The 19,529-nt window shown below is 37.0% G+C and overlaps 1 protein-coding gene and 1 pseudogene across 1 annotated transcript in view; one reads left to right on the forward strand and one right to left on the reverse strand.

Moving 5' to 3' along the window:
• LOC109439251 (arfaptin-1-like) overlaps window positions 1-19,529 on the reverse strand; it is a 36,147-nt gene that overhangs the window by 12,336 nt on the left and 4,282 nt on the right. Inside the window, 2 exon segments of the mRNA XM_088794771.1 lie at window positions 743-900; window positions 7,055-7,276. Coding sequence (XP_088650897.1) covers window positions 743-900; window positions 7,055-7,276 — 380 coding nt within the window.
• Window positions 13,233-17,294, forward strand: LOC109439250 (ATP synthase F(0) complex subunit g, mitochondrial pseudogene; annotated as a pseudogene).

Consider the following 19,529-nt stretch of genomic DNA (forward strand, 5'->3'; position numbering starts at 1 on the left):
CCTGGATGGCTTAGTTGGTTGGAGCGTGTCCTCTTAACCACAAGGATGCCGGTTCGACTCTGCAAGTGATGGTGGGCTACACGCCTGCAACTAAGAATGGCAACTGGACCTGGAGCTGAGCTGCAACCTCCACAACTAAGATCGAAAGGACAACAACTTGACTTGGAAATTGGTAAAAGTCCCGGAATACACACTGTTCCCCAATAAAAGTCCTGTTCCCCTTCCCCAATAACATCTTAAAAAAAAAAAAAAAAGAAAAGAAAAGAAATAAGGTTGAAAGTTAGCTTAGATAAGATTGTGGAAGGTCATCCAGCATCCAACTATAAGACAAAGAACCCTAGTACCCTCTAAGGGAATGAGCTGGGAGAATTTCCATCTCCTCATGCCCATTCAGGAAGGGAATGAGCACATGACCTGGGCTCAACTTATTAGACATTATCACTCAGGACTATAAATTTCCAAATAATTATATAGAGATTCAGGAGTTACTTCAGAAATTATTTACCATAGCAGTAGTAAAATTAAGTGCTAGCATCATCCTAATGTGACATGACATTGGCTCTAATTGCTGCCTGTTTTCCAAATTTTTTTCTTCAACCTTCTTTAACTCCATGGGCTATCAAAGGTAATAGCAATAAATTATTTGCCTATATCAGCTTGAGACAATTTCTGTTGTCTGCAAACTAAAATACATAATTATTTTATGTCATAAAGAGACCACAGAGTGAAAATTTTTACCTACCTGGCATTTTCATACTGTTTCACAGTCAGTAAAGTGTCTTCAATTGTTTTGTTCACTAAAGTGTTGACATTCTCAATGAAAGAATTAATGGCCACACAAAGAGTTTCTCCATTTTTTACCATCAGCCTCTGAGTATCTGCATTTTTGCCAAACTCTTTCTATAATAAAGAACATACATTTACTTATTTATAATTGCATTAGTAAATATGACTAAAAAGCCACTAATTGGAAGTTATTCAATATGGAGAGATCTAACTTTAAAAAAATTTTGTGATTTTTTTTCTTTTTTATTAATTAAAGTTTATTGGGGTGACAATTATTAGTAAAGTTACATAGGTTTCAAGGGTACAATTCTGTAATATATCATCTATATATCACATTGTGTGTTCACACACCAGAGTCAGTTCTCCTTCCATTGTGATATTTTTTCAATTACACTTTTCAAATAATTGAAAATTGAAATAAATCAAAGGTAACTAAATGATTGTTGAAAAAATCAGGTAAACAAAAATTATTTTTGGCTCAGAAGAATAGCTGGTTTCAAAGCCCATGTTTCTCACTGCTATAAAAATCTTACTTTTAAAAATGTTACCTATAGGGTTTTCTGAAATGGAAATTCATTTATCAGAAGAGAAGAGAGGTAAGAGTTTAGGTACTCTAAACCTAAGTAGTCAAATGGTAATGCAGCTTTGTATATCATGATGGTTAAATGCAGAAACATTAATGCAAGATTCTTTGGGTTCAAGTTCCAATGATATCACTTGTTAACTATGCAACCTCTCTGTCCCTCCTTTCCACTTCTGTAAAAGGAGGACCACAATAGGACTTATGGTCTAATATTGTTGTGAGCATTGAATGTGTAATAAATATAAAGCTCTTAGAATCACATCTAGCACACATTGCAGTGTACACACCTAGGGGGAAGCTATACGGCCACATACAGACAGGACAGTCCCCACAGCTACCAGTGAGCACATGCTTGGTACTAGTGCTTGCTGTTTGTCCTGGTCCCAACCACTACACGTGTGTCTAAAACCATCCCCTGCCACTACATAGGCAAATGCACCAGTGCTAGTGGTGTGCACACACTCATCTGGGGGGCCCAGATGAGTGTGTGCACACCACTAGCACTGGTCACCAATACTGCCTTCCCTGGTTCTCCCTAGCCACTTCACCTCAAAGAACAATGAAGACCCCAACAAACCTTGGTGCCACTGTGGCCCCCACCCAGTTCTTGCCAAGCACCACAGAGTTGTCAATACTATGGACAACAGCAGCCTGAGCTAATAAGACACTGTGCCCACCCAGACAAGGTGCCACCATGTGCCCCACACTGAGCACCCTGCACCACTAGACTTGGGATCTTTGCATTCTCCAGTGTATCTCTATCAGCAAGTGGAAGTCTTCCCTTACCAAAGTCAATCTATAAACTCTGGAAGAGGTAACTACTTTTTCAAATATGCAGAAACTTATGGAAGGCTACAAAGATCACAGAGAATTGGGGAAACATGTCTCCACCAAAGGAATGAAATAAACTTTCAGTAATTAGCCCCAAGGAAATGGAGATCCAGGAATTTCCCACAAAGACTTTTTAAAAAATGTTCTAAAGATGTTCAGAAAGCTATAAGAGAACATAGATAAACAACTTAACAATATCAGGAAAACAATACAAGAACAAAACGACGAGAAGTTCAACAAGAAAGATAGTGAAACATAAAGAACCAAACACATTTTGGAATGAAGAATACAAAGACCAAACTAAAGAATTCAATAGAGAGCTTTAACAGCAGACTTAAACAGCATATAAAAAGAATCTGTGAGCTAGAAGACAAGTCAATTGAAATTATCCATCATAGTAGCAAAAAGGATAAAAAAGAATGAAAAGAAATAAATATATGGGACAAATGGGGTACCACCAAGGAAAACACTGTATGCATCATTGCAGTCCCATAAGGAGAAAAGAGAGAGAATGGGGCAGAGCGCTTATTTAAAGAAATAATGACTGAGAACACCCCAAATCTGGGGAGAAATTTGGACATTAAGCTAATAGCTAACCCTGAAACTTCAACCCAAAGCAATATTCTCTGAGATACATTAAAATAAAACAGCCACAAATCTGAAAAAAAAAAAAAGAGATTATTTTAAAAGAAGTAAGAGAAAAAAGTTATCTCATACTAAAGAAAACCCATAAGGCTATCAGCAGATTTTGCTGCAGAGACTTTGGCCAGGATTGAATGGGATGACAAATTCAAAATGCAAAATGTAAGAAACTGTCAACCAAGGATACTATACCCAGTGAAGTTGTCCTTCAGAAATAAAGGCAACATACAGACTCTCACTAGCAAACAAAAGCTGAGGAAATTCATTGCTTCTAAACCTGCCTTACAAGAAATGCTAAAAAGAGTTCAAGCTGAAATGAAAGAACACTAATTAGTATATCAGAACACCTGAAAATATACAACACACTGGTAAAGGAAAGCATATAGTCAGATTCAAAGTACTCTAGTGCTATAATATGGAGGTGTACTAATGAGTTACTTCTAGTATAAAGATTAAAGGACAAAAGTATTAAAAACAAATACAGTTACAATTTGTTAATGGATACACAATATAAAATATGTATATTGTGCCATCAATAGTAGAAAAGATGAAGAGTAAAAGTATAAACATTTTGTATGCGACTGAAGTTAATTTTTTTTTTTTAGTTGCAAAATTTTGCCATATTTATTCTCTCCACCCACATACACATGCATTTTATCTAAAACAGTTAAGAGTAAACTGTAGACATTACTACACTTCATTTCTTAATCTCCTAAGAACAAGGACATAACCACATAAGCACTACATAACCACAATTCTATTATCATATTAAAAATTTTTAAGTTTCTTGTGTAAATTCTTTGAATGCAGAATTTACACAAGAAGTTAATTTGTTATGAGCATAAAATAGACTGCCCCATAGTAACCAGAAATAGAAAACCTAAAATAAATTCATAAAAGATAAAGGCAAGGTCATCAAAGCATACCAATACAGAACAATCATCATTTTTTAAAGGCAGCAAGAAAGTCAAAAGTGAACAAGAGCAATTTAAAAGAGCAAGAAAATCATAAATAAGATGGAATTACTAAGTTCTTACCTATCGATAAATACTCTAAATGCAAATGGATTGAGTTCTCCAATCAAAAGACATAGAGGGGCTGGCCCGGTAGCTCAGGCTGTTGGAGCTCCATGCTCCTAACTCTGAAGGCTGACGGTTCGATTCCCACATGGGCCAGGAAGCTCTCAACCACAACGTTGCTGGTTCAACTCCTCGAGTCCCGCAAAGGATGGTGGGCTCTGCCCCCTGCAACTAAGATTGAACACAGCACCTTGAGCTGAGCTGCCTCCTGGATGGTTCAGTTGGTTGGAGCGTGGGCTCTCAACCACAAAATTGCCAGTTCAATTCCTTGAGTCCCACAAGGGATGGTGGGCAGCGCCCCCTGCAACTAAGATTGAACACGGCACCTTGAGCTGAGCTGCCACTGAGCTCCCAGATGGCTCAGTTGGTTGGAGTGTGTCCTCTCAACCACAAGGTTGCTGGTTCCAAGGGATGGTGGGCTGTGCCCCTGCTACTAGCAACAGCAACTGGACCTGGAGCTGAGCTGCGCCCTCCACAACTAAGACTGAAAGGACAACAACTTGACTTGGAAAAAAGTCCTGGAAGTACACACTGTTCCCCAATAAAGTCCTGTAACCCTTACCCCAATAAAATCTTAAAAAAAAAAAAAAAAAGACATAGAGTGGCCGGATGGGCAAAAACAAACAAACAAACAAACAAACAAACAAAAAAACAAGAGTCAACTATATGCTACCTACAAAAGATTCACTTCAGCTTTCAAGACACACACTGGCTCAGAGTAAAGGGATAGACAAAGATACAGCACACAGTGGAGAGCAAAAGTAAGGAAATGTAGCTATACTTATACAAAATAGACTTTAAGCCCAAAACAATAACAACAGACAAAAAAAGGTTATAACATGATATAGTGGTCAAATAATCATGAAGATATAGTTGAAAAATATGTGCACCAAACATTGGTGCACCTAAATGTATTAAGCAAATACTAACAGAATTAAATGAAGAAGTAGACAATACAATAGTAGGAGACTAACCACCTCACTTTCAGCAATGGATAGAAAATCCAGACAGAAAATCTACAAGGAAGTATTGGATTTTATACTTTGGAACTCCTGGAACTAACAGTAGATGCATAATTTTTCATCCAAATGTAACAGAGTATACATAATTCTCAAGCATATACACAGCTTTCTTCAGGATAGAGCATATGATAGGTCACAAAACAAGTTTAGCAAATTTAAGATGACTGAAATTATACCAAGTATATTTTCCAAACACAATGGTATAAAACTAGAAATAAATACAGAAGGAAAGTTGGAAAAATTCATAAATATGTGGAAATTAAGAAGAACATTTGTGAAAAATCCAATGGATCAAGAAGTCAAAGGGCTATTACAAAATATCTTGAAAACAAAAATGAAATGGAAACAACATAGCAAAATATATGGGAAGCTGCAAGAGCAGGTCTAAGAAGGAAATTTATAGCAATTATTGCCTACATGACAAAAGGAAAGATCTTAAATAAAGAGTCTAACTTTACTCATCAAGGGACTAGAAAAAGAAGAACAACAAAGCCCAAAGTTAGCAGAAGAAATGAAATTTAAAAATGAGAGCAGAAATAAATGAAATAGGTACCAGGAAAACATTAGAAAATATGAATAAATCTAAGAATTATTGTTCAGAAGGTAAAATTGACAAATGTTTAGCTAGACCAATTGAGAAAAAAAGAGAAGGCATATTAAAAATCACAAATGAAAGAGAACATTAAAACAGACACTAGATAAATACGTATAAAATCAGAGAGACTACTATTAAAAATTATGTGCCAACAAATTGGATACCCTAGAAGAAATGGCTAAATTCCTAAAAGCATACAACCTACCAGAAAGAGTCATGAAGAATAAGAAAATCAGAACATATTAATGATGAGTAAGGAGATAGAATCAGTAATCTAAACCTCCCAACAAACAAAAGTGCAGGATCAAATTGTTTCACTGTTGAATTTTATCAAGCATTTGAAGAAGAATTCATGCCAATTCTTCTCAAATGCTTCCAAAAAATTGAAGAGGACAGAAAAAGTAGAGAACCATATGATTTCACTGATATGTGGCATATAAAAATGAAAACAACAAAAGAACAAGACAAAATGAAGAAACAAAAACTCATAGACACAGACAATAATTTAGTGGTTACCAGAGGATAAGGGGGTAGGGGGATGGTAGATGAGGGTAAAGGGGATCCAATATATGGTGATGGAAACAGCAATTGCATCCTTACCTATTTACCTCAAAGGACTGAAAACAAATGTTTAAAGTAAATGTGTATATGGATATTTATAGCAACAATATTTTACAATAGTTAAAAGTGGAAAAAGCCCAAATGTACCTCATCTGATGAATGGAAAAAATGTGTGATATATCCATACAATGGAATATTTTGGGCCAAAAAAGGAATGAATTGTTGATAGATGTTACAACATGAATAAATCTTGAAGACAATATATACTAAATGACGGAAGCAAGGTACTAACACCCACATACAGTAAGATTTCATATTAATGGAATAGTCAGAATGAACGAATCCATAGAAACAGAAAGTAGTTTTGATTTCCAGGGGCTTGAGGAACACAAAAATGGGAAATTACTACTTAATTGCTATGGGGTTTCATTTTAGGATGATGAAAATATTAAAAAATCAGATCCTGGTACCAGTTGCACATATTTTTGAACACACTAAATGCCCTGAATTGTAAATTTTAAAATGATTAAAAAGGTGTTTTGTACATTTTACCACAATAAAAAATTTTGGTTAATATACTAATTATCAAAGATTTAAAATTAAAGCCTGAATGATGAGGGTTACCTGAACTTGTAGTTTTAAGTAGAGAAAGCAACAGAGAAGACATAAAAGGTATCACTATAAGACAAAGAAAGTTCTCTCAAATTACTATTACGCATTCATGATTTTAGTTAATGTATATCATGAAGGAACTTATGCAACTTATGCTAACTTTGAGGCTATAATTGGATTCCCACATTCCAAGGATTCAGTTGGCACTTCTTAAGGACAATCTTATAAATTCTAATTTTAGTAAGAATTTAATAAATTACCAATTAAATCTATTATCTCAGCGTTATTTCAATTTATCACTTTCCTTCCCTCCATTCCTATAGCTATTATAAAATAATCTTACATGTAGATCTAGTGACTTCAGGCTTAAGTCAGCAAATACATGTACAAGTTGTTTTTGGGTGTGCACCATGTAGAAGAGATGGTTGGAAAACATCTGAGCCAATCTTAGAATATTTTCATACTTTTTCTTGTTATCTTGTAATATATCAATCTGGCAATCAAGTTCAGGGTCGACTGTTCTTGAGCCATGTCCCAGCTTCTCTGACATAAGTTGTCGAGTGTACTAAAAGTGCAAAAGTGCAATTTTTCAGTTAAAAACATAAAATACATAGCATAGCAACCCACAAGTACAAAAGCTGGAGCATATAACATACATCATTTTTTTCGTTTGTTTCAAATGAGCTATTTTAAACATCTTAACTTAGCATTCTTGATTTAATAAGGCACAACACAGTGTAAATTGTCAAGCACCATAGAAGTTAATCAGAACTCAATAAAAATATTTATACACCTGTCAACCTATGTTAATATAAACATTATATTTAAAAATTTTGAAGAATTATCCAGCTAAGTATTATCTGAAAAATGTGGTCTTTCACATATCTTATTTTAAGTTTAGTGTACTCAATTAACCACCTGCCTTTGACAATGCGGCTAGTGGACATTGATTTTTAAATAATATAAAACTATTAAAATATGAATAGTAAAAATATTAAAATTCCACTTTTCTATTTTCAAATGCTTCAGTATTCTTATAGTTTTACCTTAAATAGCTATGATAGCTATTGTATGTGTGTGTGTGTGTGTGTGTGTGAGAGAGAGAGAGAGAGAGAGAGAGAGAGAGAGAGAGAGAGAGAAAGGGAGAGAGAGAATTGTCTTTTTACTTTTGCCAAAGAGTATGTTACTAAGAGGCATGCTAAACTATCCTGTCCCATGAGAGATATTTAGCTTTCTATATAGAAAGTGGTCAAAGCATATAACTTATCAGACCTGTTGTGACCAAAATAATTTTTGACACCAAATTAGTTCTGTAACAAAATATGTCTACGTAGAATACCTTAAGAATGTGTTTGCAAGAGAACAGAAACAGGAACTGCAAAGTAGGAATGAGAAAGTATTCCTGAAATTCACAAAAGAAAACAGTCACAGCCAGAATGAAGGTATCCAAGGGGAAACTGGATAAAGCATACACTCCTATCCTACATCAACTAAATCAGAATCAGTAGCTGAGTGCCTGTCCAGGTGACAAAGAATCATAAATTGTACTAAAGAGTTCAGAAAGCCTGAGAAACACAGAGTCACATAGAACCAATAATTATATCAGGCTCTGGGCTTTACTAGAGGAAGAAGTTTTTGTCAGTTCATATGTGCTGTATAATAAGCTCCATATTACTTAGACTTCCACTGAAATACCAAAAATAGGTTATAATAAAATATATTTTTCCTTTAAAATGGAAGAAATGATCACTTGAAAGAAAATTATGCCGAAAGGAACACATTAATGTTTTACATTATGATGAGTACAGATAAGTGGTTCTTAATATTATAGATGTAAAATACACAAATGATAAGAATGGAAACATATATTATATATGTATATATATGTATTCATATACATATAAGAAGTAATATATAAGCACTAAAGGAAAATACCAATTTTGTGGAACACCAGAGAAGGGATCAATTCAACAAATATTGAAAGCAACTACATCAGAAACTCTAGGTGTGGGACCCAAGAATCTGTACTTTCCCAAGTCCTAACAGGTGATTTTAAAACACTCTCAAGTATGAGGACCAGTGTAATACGTGACTGGATTCTAAAGCTATCGGAAAGGTACTTATCCAAGATGGTGACATATTAGCCTTTGTAACACAACTTTTCCCATGGACACATAAAACCTATAACTAGCTACACATTGGTAAATCCCCTGTGATAAACATCCAGGAACTGGCTGAGTGACTCCTATACATTGAGTGAATAAGAAAACAACATCACCAACATCAAAATGGGTATGGCACACACTCAACTACATGCATACCTCAGAGATATTGCAGGTTTTTCCCCAGACCATGGCAATAAAGTGAATGCTACAATAAAGTGAGTCACACAAATCTTTTGTTTTCCCACTACATATAAAAGTTATGTTTACAGTATACTGTAGTGTATGAAGTATGCAATAGCATTATATCTAATAAAACAATGTACATACTTTAATTTAAAGATATTTAATTGCTAAAATATGCTAAACGTCACTTGAGTCTTCAGTGAGTTACCATCTTTGCTGGGGGGGCCTCCATGTTGGTGCCTGAGACTGAGCAGGGTGCTGGTTGCTGAAGGTTGGGAGGGTGTGCTTCATTTTTAAAAATAAAGCAAAAATGAAGTTGGGCACATTGATTGATTCTTCCTTTCACAAAAAATTCTGTGTAGCATGTGATGCTGTTTCATAGCATTTTACCACTGTAGAATTTCTTTCAAAATTGTATTCAGTCCTCACAAACTGCGCCGCTGCTTTTGCAACTAAGTGTATGTAATCTTCTAAATTTTTTGTTGTCATTTCAACAGTCTTCACAGCATCTGTACCAGGAGTAGCTTCCATCTCAAGAATCCACTTATTTTGCTCATCCATAAGAAGCAACTCTTCATTCGTTGAAGTTTTATCACGATATTGCAGTAATTTAGTTACATCTTCAGGCTCCACTTGTAACTTTAGTTCTTTTAATATTTTCATCACGTCTGAAGTTACTTCCTCCACTGAGGTCTTGAACCCCTCGCAGTTATCAATGAGGTTTGGAATCAACTTCATTCAAACTCCCGTTAATGTTCATATTTTGATTTCTTCCCATGAATAATGAATACTCTTAATGGCATCTAGGATGGTGAATCCTTTAAAGAGGTTTTCAACTTTTGCCAGATCCATTAGAGGAGTCACTATCTATGGCAGCTCTAATTTTATGAAATTAGTTTGTTAAATAATAAAACTTGAAAGTCAAAATTACTCCTTGATCCATGGGCTGCAGAATGGGTGTTGTGTTAGCAAGCATGAAAACAACATTGATTTCATTGTCCATCTCCATCAGAGCTCTTGGGTGACCATGTGCATTGTCAGTGAGCCATCAAATTTTGGACAGAATCTTTTATTTTTCTCAGTATGTCTCAACAGTGGGCTTAAAATATCCAGTAAACTTTGTTGTAAACAGATGCGCTGTCATCCAGGCTTTGTTGTTCCATTTACAGAGCACAGACCGAATAGATTTAGGATAACTCTTAAGGGGCCTAGGACTTTTAGTATGGTAATTGAGCATTGGCTTCAACTTAAAGTTACCAGATAGATTAACTCCTAACAAGAGAGTCAGCTTTTCCTTTGAAGCTTTGAAGTCAGGCATTGTCTTCAATTCTTTAGCTATAAAAGTCCTAGAAGACATCCTCTTTCAACATAACGCTGTTTCATCTAAATTAAAAATCTGTTGTTTAGTGTAGCCACCTTCGTTAACTATCTTAGCTAGATCTTCTGGATAACTTGCTGCAGCTTCTCCATCCACAGTTGCTGCTTCACCTCACACTTGTATGTCATAGAGACAGCTTCTTTCTTTAAACCTCATGAACCAACCTCTACCAGCTGCAAATTTTTCTTCTGCAGCTTCCTTACCTCTCAGCTTTCATAGAATTGAAAAGACTTAGGGCCTTGCTTTGGATTAGGCTTTTGCTTAAAGGGATATTGTGGCTGGTTTGATTTTTTTATGCAGATTACTAAAACTTTCTCCATAGCAATAAGGCTGTTTTCCTTTCTTATTATTCATGTGTTCACTGGAGTAGCATATTTTATTTTCTTCAAGAACTTTTTCTTTGCATTCACAGCTTGGCTAATTGTTTAGCATGAGAGGCCTTGCTTGCAGCCTATCTTGGCTTTGGAATGCCTTCCTCACTAAGCTTAGTCCTTTCTAGCTTTTGATTTAAAGTGAGAAATGTGGAACTCTTCCTTTCACTTCAACACTTAGAAGCCACTGTAGAGTTATTAAATGATCTAATTTCAATATTGTTGTGTCTCAGGGAATAGGAGGCCTGAGTAGAGGGACAAAAACGAGGAAACAGCTGGTCTGTTGCAAACAGGAGCAGTCAGAACACACATTTATTTACTAAGTTTGCTGTTCATGCTGCTCCCCTCCCCCAAATTACAATAGTAACGTCAAAGGTTACTGATCCCAGATTACCATGCCAAACATAATAATGAAAACGTATGAAATATTTTGAGAATTACCAAAATGTCACACAGGCACAAAGTGAGCAAATGAAAATGATGCCAATAGACTTGCTAATTGCATGGTTGCCACAAATCTTCAATTTGTACAAAAAAAGAAAAGAATGTGATTTTTGTGAAGTACAATAAAGTGAAATGGAATAAAATGAAGGCATGCCTGTACAGTTTACCTCTTCACAGCAAACCACAATAGTCAGTTCAAAGCCTGCTGGAGCCAAGCTCAAATACTTATACATCCAGTTGCTTGTGATATAGGCCTAATAAGCATATATTTAGTCACTCACAGCCACTGCACCAAACATCTTCTAACAACAGATAAAAGAAACTCTGGGACTATAAAAGACCATAAGTTTATACTGTCATTCAGATCTCATTGACTCAGAGACTTATTGTCACGCAGGGACTCAGCTCCCGCTCCCTGCACAAGAACGCAGGGTATGGTGAGGCCAAAAAGGAACACCCACGGAGCCATAAATAGGGGAGTCATACCACTAAATTCTCGCTGGCGGCTGGTCGAGACACAAAAGCAAACATCTGCCAGTACCCCAACAAGGAGTCTTCCTGCACCCCAGTCTCTCAGGTGGCCGGGCGAGACACAGGAAGTAGGATCCACGTGATCCGCAATCCGCCGGCCGCTTCTCTGCAAACCAACCAACCCCCTAGCTCAGCCACGGCGGTTATATTAGTGGCTAATGGCTAACCAGTAACAGCTGATGTCCATCTACTAACCGAGCCAGCACCTTTCCATGTGAGGCCAACAGCCTGGAAACTGCTCTCTGGGACTCTGTCCCCACACTTGTTGTCTTTAAATTGAGTAATATAAATTAGACACTTAAGCATGCTCTCTGATGTGTCGCTACTTCTGGAATTCCCTTGCTCTTCACTGCTTCTGGGAGGTAGCCTCAAGCTACTGTTGCTAGCAAGTCTCAAGATATAATTAACATTCCCTCTCATGTTTCCTATAAAATCATGGGTAAAATAGAGTTTATTGTATACTATTGCAATCTTTCGGTCATGTCTTGTTTCTTAATCAGCACCCAAATTCATGAAGTTACTATATAATCAAACTGTTGAAAGCCAAGGCAAAGAATCTTGAACATATCAACAGAGAAGGGACATATCTACACCACCATGTTTATTATAGCATTGTTTATGGAAACAACCTTAGTACCTGCTAACAGATAAACAAATTGTGGTATATGTACATAGTGAATAATTATTCAGCTTTAAAAATATGAAGATCCTTCCATTTGCCAAAAAGTGAATGAACATGGGGGACATTATGCTAAGTGAAATAAGTTACATGCAGAGAGAAAAATACTGCATGATTTCACTAATATGTGGAATTTTTAAAAGTTGAATACACAGAAGCAGAGTAGAAAGTTGGTTACCAGGGGTGGTGAGTTTGTGGGAAATGGAGAAATATTGCTGAAAGGGTACAAAGTTGCAGTTATGGAGGATTAATAAGCCTAGAGATCTAATGTTGAAAATGATGAATACTGTACTGAATACTATAAATTTACATAGAGTAGATTTCAGGTGTTCTCATAACAAAAAACAATGGTAACTATGTGAAACAGATGTATTAACTAGCTTGACTATAGTGATCATTTTAGAATGTATATCAAATAATAATGTCATATATTTTAAATGTATACACTTTCTATTTGAAAAATAAAGAGAGAGAGAAAAGTGAACTGACGTGTAGAAGAATTCATCAGTAAGGTTTTCAGCTAGCTGGCTTCTCATTGGAAATCATGGAGACTAAAAGGCAGAGAGAAGAAATTTTTAAAGCATTAAAAATATCTATTGTTTCCTGTCAAGATTGTGATGTAGGTAAATGCTGTGTTTACTTCTTCTCACGACCACATCAAAATTATAACTAAACTACAGAACAACCATCATTGAGAACTGCCTGAAGTCTATCCTTATAACTAAGGATATATAGAAGAAGCCATGTAGAGACTGGTAGGAAGGGCAAAGATGTGTAACAGGCTGGCCTTATGCCCATGTTTTAAAATCAGGAGGGATATCTCAGTTTTGGATGTCCCCCTGGAGAAGTAAGGGGTCCCAGGCCCACACTGGGTTCCCTAGCCCCAGGCTCCAGTGCTGGAGAGAGAATTACTCATAACTGTGAAAACTGGCTGTGAAAACCAGGGGGATATTGTGGCTTAGTGAGGTGGAGGGCTTCTGGAGACCCAGGCATTCCTCTTAAAAAGCCTGGGGATATACTTACTCACTGACAGACTCACTCACTTTGAGCTCCAGTGCTGGGGCAGCAGCTCACAAGGTGCCAGGGACATACAGGGAGAAAGTGAATAGTCTGGCTTCAGGGTAAGGGCTGGAAGGGCAGCTTTCTCCCAGACAGATGTGCTGGCAGAAGCCATTGTTCCTTGTTGAGCCCTTCCTCTACCCAATGGGCAGACACAGGCAGCTACCATATCTGAGTCTCCATCAACCTGATTAATACCATTCCCTCTACCTTGGTGATTCCCTGAGACTCCAACCCACCTAACATGCCGACCCACCTATTACAGTGGCTTTTCCATACAAACAGCCTGTCTTGGTTCATGCTGCAGCTTCCTAAAATCTCACAAAGTTTCACATACCACCCAAAAACAGAATCTGGCTTCAGCATGCCCTGTACCTCTCCATCAGCAGCCTCAAGCCCAGGATTAACGACAACAATCTGCAATCACTTTGTAGCTCTTATCAAGTGGCCCAGACAGAGCACAGGCAGTGGCTGACCTTGACCTGCAACAGAGCCCCTTTCAAGAGACCCCAGAACCAACACACCGGGTGACCAGCTCCCAACCACACCACAGCACCATCGAATCATTTCCACAAATAACACACCCAAAGAACAGACTAGGAAGGCACCAGAGCCCTGCTAAAGTGAATCCTGCTTCATAGGGTCACCCCCTGCACAATAGTTCCTTCACTGTGGTCACAACCAGTTCTTAAAGCCAATAAGTCTGAGGGTCAATTCCTCTCATTGATGTGCCAACAGGAACCAAGGCTCAACTACAGCAGGAGGGTACACACAACCCATACAATGTACACACCTGGAGCACCCAGCTCAGGTGACTAGGGAAACTGTGTCACTGGGCCCCACAGGGCACCTACTACATAAGGCCACTCTACTGAGACTGGGAGACATAGCAGCCCTACCTAATACATAGAAACAATCACAGGGAGGCAGCCAAAATGGGGAGACAAAGAAACATGTCCCAAATGAAAGAACAGAACAAAGCTCCAGAAAAAGAACTAAGCAAGATGGAGATGAGCAATCTACCAGATGCAGAGTTCAAAACACTGGTTATAATTATGCTCAGTGATCTCAGTGAGAACTTCAACAAAGAGATAGTAAAAATGGAAAGGGACAGAAACCATAAAAAAGAACCAGTCAAAAATGAAGAATACATTAGAAGGAATCAACAGCATATTGAATGCAGCAGAGGATCAAATCAATGACTTGGATGACAAGGTCGTGCAAAACACCCAACCAGAACAGGAAAAAGAAAAACAGAATTTAAAAATTGAGGAGAGTTTAAGAGGCCTCTGGGACAACATCAAGCATATCAACATTCTCATCATAGGGGTACCAGAAGGAGCAGAGAGAGAGCAAGGAATTGAAAACCTATTTGAAGAAATAATGATGGAAAACTTCCCTAACCTGGTGACGGAAATAGACATACAAGCCCAGAAAGCATAGAGAATCCCAAACAAGATGAACTCAAACAGGCCCACACCAAGACACATCATAATTAAAATGCCAAAGGTTAAAGATAAAAAGAGAGTCTTAAAAGCAGCAAGAGAAAAGCAGTTAGTTACCTACAAGGGAGCTCCCATAAAACTGTCAGCTGATTTCTCATCAGAAACTGCAGGCCAGAAGGGATTGGCAAGAAATACTCAAAGTGATGAAAAGTGAAGACCTATAACCAAGATATCCAGCAAGGTTATCATTTAAAATCAAAGGGCAGCTAGAGCTTCCCAGACTACAAAAAGCTAAAGGAGTTTATCACCACCAAACTAGTATTTCAAGAAATGTTAAAAGGATTTCTTTAAGATGAAGATGAACAAAAACTTTAAGAAACTATGAATAATAAAATGGCAATAACTACATTTCTATCAAGATTTACTTTAAATGTAAATGGATTAAATGCTCCGATCAAAAGCCATAGGGTGGCTGAATGGATAAGAAAACAAAACTCTTACATATGCTGCCTACAAAAGACTCACTTCAAATAAAAAAATACACACAGATTGAAAGTAAAGAGATGGACAAAGACATTTTATATGACAAGAGAAGGAATAAAAAAAAGCTGGGGTAGTAATACTTATATCAGACAAAATAGACTTTAAAACAAAGGTTATAACAAAAAGGAAAGAAGGACTCAGAAATTCCACTGCTGGGTATTTTTCTGAAGAAACCTAAAACACTAATTTGAAAATACATATGCACCCTTATGTTCACTGTAACATTAGTTACAATAGACAAGATATGGAGGCGACCTGTATGTCCATGAATGGATGAAAGGATAAAGAAGAGGTGGTACATATTTACAGTGGAATGTTACTCAGCCATAAAAAAGAATGAAATCTTACTATCTGCAACAACATGGATGGACCTAGAGGGTATTGTGCGGAGTGAAGTAAGTCAGACATAGAAGGACAAATGCCATATGATCACTTACATGTGGAATCTAAAGAACAAAATAAATGAACAAACAAAACAAAAACAAACTCAGATACAGAGAACATTTTGATGGTTGCCAGTTGGGGGAGCTGGGGGAAAAAAGTGAAGGGATTAAGAAATACAAATTAGTAGTTACAAAACAGTCATGGATGTAAATTACAGCATAAAGAATGCAGTCAATAATATTGTAATAACTATGTACAGTGCCAGATGGGTAGAAGACTAACTGGGGGTTCACTTCATAAATTATACAAATGTCTAACCACTATGCTGTACATCTGAAACTAACATAAAATAATATTAAATGTCAAAAATAAAAAATAAAAGAAAATGGGGATAGGGAGCATATGAGAACTCTCTTTTTATTTTATGCTCAATTTTGCTGTGAACCTAAAACTGCCAAAAGAATAAACTATATTTTCAGAAACAAATTAAAGCAGCACACTGGAAAACAAAATATTTCCAAAACACATATCTGATAAAGGACTTGCACCAAGAATATACAAAGAACTCTTTCACCTCAATGATAAGACAAACAACTGGACAAACAATCTGAATAGATATTCCTCAAAAAAATAAAAGTATGGCTAATGAGCACATGAAAACATGCTCGACATTATTAGTCATTAAGGAAACTCAAATTAAACCACAATGAGATATCATTTCAAACCTTCTATAATAGAGATACAAAAGGTACACATCAACAAATATTGGCAAGTATGTGGAGAAACAGAAACTCGTATACATTGCTGGTGGGAATACAAAATGTTACAGCTACTTTAGAATACATTTTGGCTTTTCTTCAAATGCTGAAAAATAAATTCATTATTTGGCTTATCACTTCCCACTTAGGTATCTGCCCAAGAGAAATAAAAAAAACACACATATCTGTACTAAGTCTTGCACATTAATGTTTTCAGCAGAATTATTAATAATAATTAAAAAAAATGAAAAGAGACTTTCCATCCTAGAACCACGGCCCAGTTTGTCTGTAACCTCGCAGAGAAGGCCCCGGCACTGGTAAATGCTGCTGTGACTTACTCGAAACCTCGATTGGTCACATTTTGGCACTATGCCAAGGTTGGGCTGGTTCCTCCAACCCCTGCTGAGATCCCTACAGCTATCAGAGCTTGAACAAAATAGTCAGTAGTGCTCAAACTAGGGGCTTCAAATGGCTCACAGCTAAGGAAGGTCTGCTGAATGGTTTGGTCACCACTGATGTTGGTGAGGTTATCGGCAAGCGTGGCATCATTGGCTATAATATTCGAAGACCAATCATTAACACGTTTCTTTTGGGTTTATTATTCGAATGTTCTTGGACCATGTGTGATCAGACTGGTATGTGAATAAAATATGTCAAAATCAGTATTTTCGATATCAGAAAAAAAAGAAAGAAAAAGAAAAGAAGCCAAATGTCTATTAGCTGGTGATTTCTCTCAGTGTTTTTACCTAAAAATCCTCAGCAGTTGAAACAGTTAGCAATTCTTCATCCAGCACTCCCATAGTTTGTTATATATGAGTTTAGAAGGAAGCAGAAATTATTTATAGAGGTCATGCAATTGAGGAAAAATTTTGTTCTCCTGGGACAATAGTAGATTTATAATCAGTGATTTACAGAATGGAAAAAAATGACTTAAAAAATTAAACTGGGGCCGGCCTGGTGGCTCAGGTGGTTGGAGCTCCCTGCTCCTAACTCGAAAGGCTGCCAGTTCGATTCCTACATGGGCCAGTGGGCTCTCAACCACAAGGTTGCCAGTTCGACTCCTCAACTCCTGCAAGGGATGGTGGGCAGCGCTCCCTGCAACTAAGATTGAACACGGCACCTTGAGCTGAGCTGCCACTGAGCTCCCAGATGGCTCAGTTGGTTGGAGGGCGTCCTCTCAACCACAGGGTTGCCGGTTGGACTCCCACAAGGGATGGTGGGCTGTGCCCCCTGCAACTAGCAACGGCAACTGGACCTGGAGCTGAGCTGCGCCCTCCACAACTAAGACTGAAAGGACAACAACTTGAAGCTGAACAGCACCCTCCACAACTAAGATTGAAGGGACAACAACTTGACCTGTAAAAAAGTCCTGGAAGTACACACTGTTCCCCAATAAAGTCTTGCTCCCTGTCCCCAATAAAATCTTTAAAAAAAATTTAAACTGGATCCTTTACAGCAATACGTCTTAGAGCCTTTACTTTCTACTAAATATTTATTGTGAGTGTCAAAGAGGAGACGCAAAGTTTGGACTTCCCATATTTATTATGTTTTTATCACCAAAATTCATTTCTAACCAGTAGTTAGAAAAACACCCTTTGGGAAAATCTTGGGTGAAACACTACAGAAAGAAGCTAATTCCTGTTAATTAGGTTAGGATAATTGTAGAGCACTAGAAAAAAATATCCTCCTAATCTGAAAACTTTGAGTTGTCTTGGAAATGGAGCCAACCACTTCAGCAAGACTTAACAAGGACTTGATCATTATGGTTTTGTTTTTGCATTTCTATGAGATTTTGTGTCTTTTATCAACAGATATGTATCCATACAACACCCAAGAAAGGATACAATTTGTTATTGGTAATTCAGCACCTCTAATAAGTGCAGAAAGCACCTTACTCCAGGGAACCACTCTACCCTCCATTCCAAGTATATGATTCTTGAAGGTTTGCCAGTCACAGTATCCCATCTAGTTCATAAAAGTAGCTAAGGGGTACCAGGTTTGGCAAAACAGTTTCCTATCTTCTGAATATCGGGTCTGATCTGTGAGATTGACACCATCAAAGTCAGAAGAGAGAATAGAAAAATATTATACTACTGAGTCTCTGTGGAATTTTAGTATACAGAAGCTTGGAGAAAGGGGTATCTCTTTCTTCTGTTGTCCATGGTGATGTCTCCATGAAGAATGCCTGACTGCAATAAAAGAGAATAAGGCCAAGTAGAGATGAGAGACAGATAAGGGAAGTCCTTTGGCTAGAGCCCCTAGTTCTTGTGTCTGAAGTCATCAGAACTGCTCGGATTCCTGGAGTTCTTACTTTGATTTATTAACTACCCTACTATCTTCCCAACAAAACTATGTATTATTACTCAAGCTAGTTTGAGTTGAACTTTTAAAATCTAAACGAGGGTGAGGGACAATGTTACTAAAGCTTGCTAAATGAATCTTTTTTTTCTGCAGATTAATCAATATAAGAATAAAAATAAAATAAAGTAGGAGGTTAAAAATTTCAATGACAACAACCCCGATTCCAAAAAAGTCATTATTTTCTTCAAAGGATCACATTTTATAGTAATTATGTTCCTCAAGACTTGTTTAAATTCCAAAGCAATAAAAAAGGTTGTTTTAAAAAATTTTTAAATCCCCCACTATATCTGTTTATTCATACTTTCCTAAACATAATAAAGTAATATTCAGGTGTTCAGAGAAATTAACATAAAAAGAGGATGGAATAACCATAAACATATGAAGACTTGAGATAGCTTCTTGATATACATTTTTAATTTTTCCCTAAGCAGTATGGAAATCAAACTCAGCATTTACTGCACTAAACTACAGGTGATTTGGGACAGCCAAATTGAAACATAGTAGAAGTGTTTTGAAT

The sequence above is a fragment of the Rhinolophus sinicus genome, chromosome 18 (genome assembly GCF_057876585.1).
Source record: "Rhinolophus sinicus isolate RSI-liver-muscle chromosome 18, RSI-T2T, whole genome shotgun sequence".
Taxonomy (NCBI): domain Eukaryota; kingdom Metazoa; phylum Chordata; class Mammalia; order Chiroptera; family Rhinolophidae; genus Rhinolophus; species Rhinolophus sinicus.